The 6,583-nt window shown below is 58.5% G+C and overlaps 1 protein-coding gene across 1 annotated transcript in view; it reads left to right on the top strand.

Annotated features, from left to right (window-relative positions):
* The first annotated feature begins 2,105 nt into the window (after positions 1 to 2,105).
* TMEM63B (transmembrane protein 63B) overlaps positions 2,106 to 6,583 on the top strand; it is a 17,373-nt gene continuing 12,895 nt past the window's right edge. The window contains exons 1-6 of the mRNA XM_077764881.1: positions 2,106 to 2,288; positions 2,556 to 2,635; positions 2,899 to 2,940; positions 3,909 to 3,999; positions 5,403 to 5,440; positions 6,333 to 6,479. Of these exons, the coding sequence (XP_077621007.1) occupies positions 2,130 to 2,288; positions 2,556 to 2,635; positions 2,899 to 2,940; positions 3,909 to 3,999; positions 5,403 to 5,440; positions 6,333 to 6,479 (557 nt within the window). The 5' untranslated portion in view covers positions 2,106 to 2,129. The remainder of the gene's footprint in view (positions 2,289 to 2,555; positions 2,636 to 2,898; positions 2,941 to 3,908; positions 4,000 to 5,402; positions 5,441 to 6,332; positions 6,480 to 6,583) is intronic.

The raw sequence follows: 6,583 nt of genomic DNA, 5'->3' as shown, positions 1-6,583 counted from the left end.
TAGCCTCCCCTTTAACCCTGGTACCACAGGGTTCTACACACCTTATGTTTACATATCCAAGCTTCTAGGCACGCCCCCCACACATCCCACCTTACAGACCAGTCTTCTACCTCCGCCAGCACTCACACAGATAGACACATCAACACATGTCTGCACACCTAAACATACACATTCCCATAGTACTCTGGTATTCTCTAGCTGGAGAATGAGCATTTATGAAGCTTCTATGTTCTTCAGTGTCCTGTTCTAGGCACATCAGAAAAGCATGGTGCCCTGAACAGTGTTCTCGCTTTAGAAGGAAGTTGACCTAGGTTTGAACTCTATCATTTTATTAGCAGCGTGACTTAGGGAAAGTTACTTAACCTCTCTGAGCCCCTGTGTCCTCTTCTTAAAATGGCAATAATATCCAACTCAGGATTGTCGAGGATTAAATAAAATCATGTATTATTCTTGAAACAGTGGGTACTTGATAAGTGGCGCCTGTTGCAAGTACTAAATTAGTGGGGTTTGGGCTTTTTTTTTTTTTTAAGGCAACTCCTGGGCTGGAAGGGAAGAGGGAGGCATAACACACTGGGCAGTTACTACCTTAGCCTTCTTAGTACAGGCTTTTTCAGAGACTCCCTGAGGCCAAGTGAAACATATAAACAACCACAGCTTCCCCCTCCACTTGAGAGCTGGTGCCTCTTCCCCTGTAATTGAAGTGTTAGGAAAGGGGGAAACCAGGGATCGGTGGGCAGGAGAAACCCTCTGAGTCTCCCCCCCAAGGGGCTAGAGGATGTTTGCTCCCAGAGTTACAGTCACTGATTCTAGGTTTGTTGTTCTCTCTCTTTGTCTGGTTTCCTCTCTTCCCTGGGGACCCCCCCTCGCCCCAGGCAGAGTTTCAGTGTTGTCAGCAGAAGGGGCCCCCAGGGGCCCCCGGTGGGATGGGGGTGGAGCAGCGTGTCTCGGCCACACTTCTCCACCATAGGAGCCTCCCCGGAGCCCTGCTAGGTTCCGTCCCCAGGCACTCCCAGAACCCAGGTATCCGGGCTGGCTGCCCCTTCCCTCCCCGCCCCATCTACCCAGACCCAAGAGGGCTGGGCATCCCGGGGAACCGGGCTAGAGGACGGTACCCTTGGCTGCAGGGGGCTTGGGCAGCCTTAGAGGCCCCTGCCCACTCTCTCCCTTTGCCAATGGAAAAGCTCGCTGGAGGGCACGGCATTCCCAGCCTGCCCTACTCCGGAGGCAGGAGCAGGGCACTCTGGGAGTTGTAGTTCGCACACCGCTCAGGTGACCCCTGTGCTGAGATAATTGGAGAGGTGAGGAAGCTGGAAGGGAGGAGCTCCTTCCAAGGCAGGGAAAGAGGAATGAGGGTAAGCAGGAGTGGCTGGGACCAGGCAGTTAACACAAACCCAGAAGTCCTAACTTTTTAACTGACTTCCCACCCTGACCTCATCCTCAGGTCCCTACTCTGAGGACAGAGAGCCAGCTCTGAAGCTGAACATCTTTATTTTTTTTTTAAGCCAATTATATTGAGAAAGTGATTAACAGAGTTGAAATCTCGAACCAAATGAAATCATGCCATTTTTCTAATGGAAGTAGAAAGAGAAGATCAGGATGAACTAGCTGGCTCCTGACTCACCCTGCCCTGGCCTCCAGACGCCACCTGTTAGCCTTGAATCCTCAGGCCTAAGACCTCTCCCCATGTTCCCTCATGTGCAGTTGCCTGAGACAGAGACAGAGAGGGAGGGAGAGAGAGGGAGGGAGAAAGAGAAAGCAAGCGTGAAAGTGAGTGTGTGTGTGTGTGTGTGTGTGTGTGTGTGTATGGAGGTGGTGGGAGGTAGACAGTAGAGACTCACAACTTCCAGCTTAGAAAAACCAGTCTCCCCAGTCCAGATCTGGGCCAAGTTCCCCAGACCCAGGGTGGGGTCTCAGCCTTAGAGCCATTGAAGGTAAATCCATGTGACTCAGCCCTCCCCTCCGCAGGCCCTTATCTCTGGAAGCCAGTGCTTCTACCCACCCAGGCAGCCAGGGGACCTGCCCTCGCTCCCTCTCCCCATGCTCATGCTGGGAGCCATGAGGGGGATAGGGCATGAGCCCAGCCGACCCCTGTGCTCTCTGCTCAGGAGGACCATGCGGCAGTAGCAGCCATGCTGCCCTTCCTTCTGGCCACCCTGGGCACCACGGCCCTCAACAACAGCAACCCCAAGGACTACTGCTACAGTGCCCGAATCCGCAGCACCGTCCTTCAGGGCCTGCCCTTTGGGGGCGTCCCCACCGTACTGGCTCTTGACTTCATGTGCTTCCTTGTGAGTGCCCGCGCATGCCCTCTGCCTCCCCGCCCTGGCATCCACACCCCAAACCTAGCTAGCTAACCCGGCTGCTCTAACCGCTCTTCCAGCGGACTCTGACTCCCCAGACTTCACTGTGGGAGGGATCCACATAGCCTAGCCTCTGACCATTCACCCAAGCCAGGGGCAGCCCTTTCTGAGACCGGATCCCAGCCCCTCTGCCCTCTGGTCTGGTCTGGCGGTTGGACAGTCTCTCTACCTGCCAACCGTTCCCTCTGCCCTCAGGCCCTGCTGTTCTTGTTCTCCATTCTCCGGAAGGTGGCTTGGGATTATGGGCGGCTGGCCTTGGTGACAGATGCAGACAGGTAAGGCTTTGGGACTCTCCCTCACCCCTGCACGCACACACACACTCTCACTCACTCACACCCATCACTCCTCGGGGATAGGAAAGAGCCAGCCCTCTCTCATCCCCCTTTGTCAGGGAGGTGCAGAGGGACCAGTCCCAGAGCAGGCATGGGGGACATGAGGGCCTACAGTTGGGTCTCTGTCCTTTGCCAATCCCCAGGGACCCTTCCCTCTCCCCCTCCCCCCCCTCCCGCCCTTAACCCTGTCTGTTCTCTGTCCCCAGGCTTCGGCGGCGGCAGGAGAGGGAGCGAGTGGAACAGGAATAGTATGTGGGGCACCTGCCCCCTCATCCCCACTAAACCAGCTTTCTCTTTTCTTCTCTCATGCTGCTTTTCTCTTCCTGCCTCGTTACTGGTTTCTCTTTGCAGTTTTCTCCTCTGCAGGCTCATGTTTCGGACTAACGCAGGCGGTGTGCTTTGCAGAGCAGGGGGCTCCCAACTTGTCTCTGCCTTGCTTCCCCATCCCTCCCTCTGGCTTCTTGCCTGGGAGAAGCCCCTCCCCACGTGCCCGGCTCTCTCTGCGGTGGCCGGTGGCCGGTGTCCAGGCTGGAGGGGCCGTCCTCCCGGAAACTTAGAGTACACTCACCTTTTGGTCCCAGAGACAAGATTGGGTGTCACCAGTGGCTTGCCATTGCTTAACAACTAGTTCTTCATATTTCAGGGTTCCCTGCTCACCCCTTCTGGAGGTCTGGGAAGGGGGCTTCCCACGGAGCCCCGAGTCTGGCCTTTCGTGTCACATCATTGTCTCTGTCTATAGGATTGACGTTGGAGTTGCGGCAGCTGCTGGGGTCAGGGAAGAGGGAGAGTAGGGGCTTACCTGGGAGGCATCCCCCAGCCCCTAATCCCTCCAGCCCTTCTGGGGCTTTCCTAGTCCATCCTTTCCTTCAGCTCCCCATTGCCCTGTGATTAATATGGGCTCTGTTGCTCCCCTATCCCGCCCCCTGCTGGTCAGCTCCAGAACTGCAGGGCCTGCTCACATTCTCGCTTCAGCCTCCAGGGAGTAATCCCTTCACTCAACTGCCCTGCACTGGTGTGCCCTCCAGGCGCCCTGAAGGGAAGAGGCGGAATTAAGGGAGGTTGGGAGAAGGCAGTCATTCATCCCCGCTTTAGCCTCTGCGCTTTCTGTGCCTTGTCTAGCCCCTGAAGCTCTGGAGTGGGAGCCCCCCACTTCAGCCCCACTCTCCAGGAGCTCAGACTCACCAGGCTCTCTGATCTCTCACCTCCCCACCCCCAGTGTGGCCTCAGCTATGCACGGGGACAGTCATGACCGGTATGAGCGTCTCACGTCTGTCTCCAGCTCCGTCGACTTTGACCAAAGAGACAATGTGAGTGCCCTCCCCCAAACGTGTTAACCACCCACTCCTCCTCCGGGGCCGGGGTTCCAGCAGCCCCTCGCCTCCAGTGATACAGAGTCAAGGACCTGGAATGAGGCCTTCTCAGCAAGGGCAGTGCTTGCGTAAGAGGCACAGGATGGCCACCCAGCCTTGCTCTGTACCCCTTGCCAGCCTCCAAGTCAGCACAAAAACCTAACACCGTGAATCCCACACCTTGTACCATGTAGAGCTCTGTGCCCATCTCCGCCTATTAATCCCAATGACCCCTTTCTCCTTAGGGTTTTAGAAGTACTAGCAGGCCTTCCTGCCCCATCGAGCAAAACCAGAAATTCATTGTGTTGCTCAGAGATGGCAGGCTGGTGGCCCTCATGTAGGTGGGGCCACCAGCTGTGGGTTGGAGCTGAGTGGCAGAGGTCCCTGCAGATAAGGCGATTGCCAGCAGTCCCCAGACCCTCACGCATGTCAGACCCAGTACTCCAGCGTTAGCTGCCTGGTCCCCCTCGTTCTGCCGGGGTGTGGGTCCTAGTCAGCGCTCTAATCTTTGGGTATGAGGCTGGCCCTGGGCTCTCCAGCTTGGGCTGGGTGGCCTGGGGGCAGCAGCTCCTGTAGCAGCCAGAGTAGAAGGAGCCTGTCAGCCTCCTGAGTTGGACTCACACCGGTAAGTGGCAAAGCAAAGGTATCACCCCTGCCCACCAGAGGTGTCCCGATGGTCCCCAGGCTCAGGCGGTGTTGCCAGCAGGCGGCACAGTCCTGCGTCTTAGCTGGAAGGCACCTCTCTCCTCCATGTTAAGCCGGGACCTTCCACTGGTAGGAAGGTGGGGGACGGTTCTCTCTGCCAGGCCTTCCCCCTCCTAGTCCCACCCTGCTCTCAGTGGGGTCTCCGCTGCAGTAGGCCTGGGGGCTTGAGGAGGGGGAGATTGCAGCTCAGAGGGCCCCAGGGGTTGGTCCCTCTGGAGTGTCCTGGAAGAAAGGCGGCAGGAACTCGGAAGCCTGGCATAGGCAGCCATGTTGCAAACTATCCTTGTTGGCTCCGGGTCTGGAGGAGACCCCCGCTGCCTTTCCTAGCCCGCCCTCCCTACCCTGATGCACACAGCTGCAGGCCTTTCTCTGGTTGCCCGGCCCCATTGGCCCTTGGTGGGGGTCTGTAGCTCTGGGCATGAGCATCCACAGGTCACTCAGTTCGGCCTTAGTCCCTTTCTTTGAGGGCTGGCACCTTCCGTCTCCCACTCTGGGATGAGCTACTTTCTTTGGGGGGTTGTGGAAGTTTGTTTCAAGGTGAGCCCCAGCCTGGAGGCGATTCTGAGAATGCGGCCGATGGGATTTGAGGGAGGAGGGAGGTTGGGGTTGGTGAGGTGGGGGTGGGGCTCCAGCTGATGGCCCTCTGTCCCCCGCAGGGTTTCTGTTCCTGGCTGACAGCCATCTTCAGGATAAAGTAAGTGAACAGTCTGCAGGCTCTAAGGAAAGAGAGAAACAAAGGAAAACTTCAGAACCTGTCACTTCCCTACAAAACCCGGAGGCCAGCAGCTTTGAGGGCCTTAGCGCTCCTAGCCAGCCCAGCACCCTCCTCCCCACTGCAAGAGACGGGGGCCCTGGGGTCCTGGCCTCTGTTGTCCCCTGAGCTGGCCTCAGTTCACCCCGCCGCCTCCTGGATGCCCCCTGCCTGGTGGGCCCACTCTGTCCTCAGCTCTCCGCACCCCTGCCACCCTGTGAGGGCAGAGGCCAGAGCCCCCCACCTCAGAGCCTCCGTGCAGCCAGCGGGTGGGGGCGGCAGGTGGGCTGGGCCCAGCCAGCCAGCAACAGACAGGAGCCAGTATCCGGCAGGCAGAAGTCAGGAGATCGAGCCAGAGTGCAGCAGGCAGGCAGTGAGTGCTGAGAGAGGCGGGAGGCCTGGACAGGTCAGCACCGCCGCTACCCACACCCTGGCTCCCAGGGCCCCTCCCCAGCTACACCACATACGTGTTTCTCCAGCACCCATAAGGCGCTGCTGTGCCCTATGCCTCCCTCCTCCTTCCTGCTTCAACCCGTTCCATCAATCTCTCCTCTCTCCCTCCTGGCCCTTCGTCTCCACACACCCTCTCCTCCTGTCCCTTTCTTCCCCATTCTTCCTGTCTACAGTCTCCCCTTCCCCTCCTTTCCCCTCCTCTCTCTCCTCTTCTCCTTTCCCTCCTCTCTTCCCTGCATCCTTCCCTTCCCCCCTCCCCTTGCCTCTAGTCCCTCCCCTCCCAATAATAGGGGGCCCTGAAGCCCCCAGCCCACCCCCATACTGCTGCCAGACTGGCAGGGGCTAGGGTGGACGCAGGGGCGNAGCCCTTCCGTGCCCGCAGGGATGATGAGATCCGGGACAAATGTGGGGGCGATGCCGTGCACTACCTGTCCTTCCAGCGGCACATCATCGGGCTGCTGGTCGTCGTAGGCGTCCTCTCTGTGGGCATCGTGCTGCCCGTCAACTTCTCAGGAGACCTGCTGGGTCAGTGAGGGCTGGGATGGGTGGGGCAGGGAAGGGAGGAGGGGGGGCAGGAGGGCGCCTGCCCTCACCCCAGCATCACCCCCTTCCTCTTCCTGCCCCCCTCCCCCT

This window comes from Crocuta crocuta, unplaced genomic scaffold, assembly GCF_008692635.1.
Source record: "Crocuta crocuta isolate KB4526 unplaced genomic scaffold, BGI_CrCroc_1.0 scaffold44, whole genome shotgun sequence".
Taxonomy (NCBI): Eukaryota; Metazoa; Chordata; class Mammalia; order Carnivora; family Hyaenidae; genus Crocuta; species Crocuta crocuta.
This window is presented reverse-complemented; position numbering and strand designations above follow the sequence as displayed.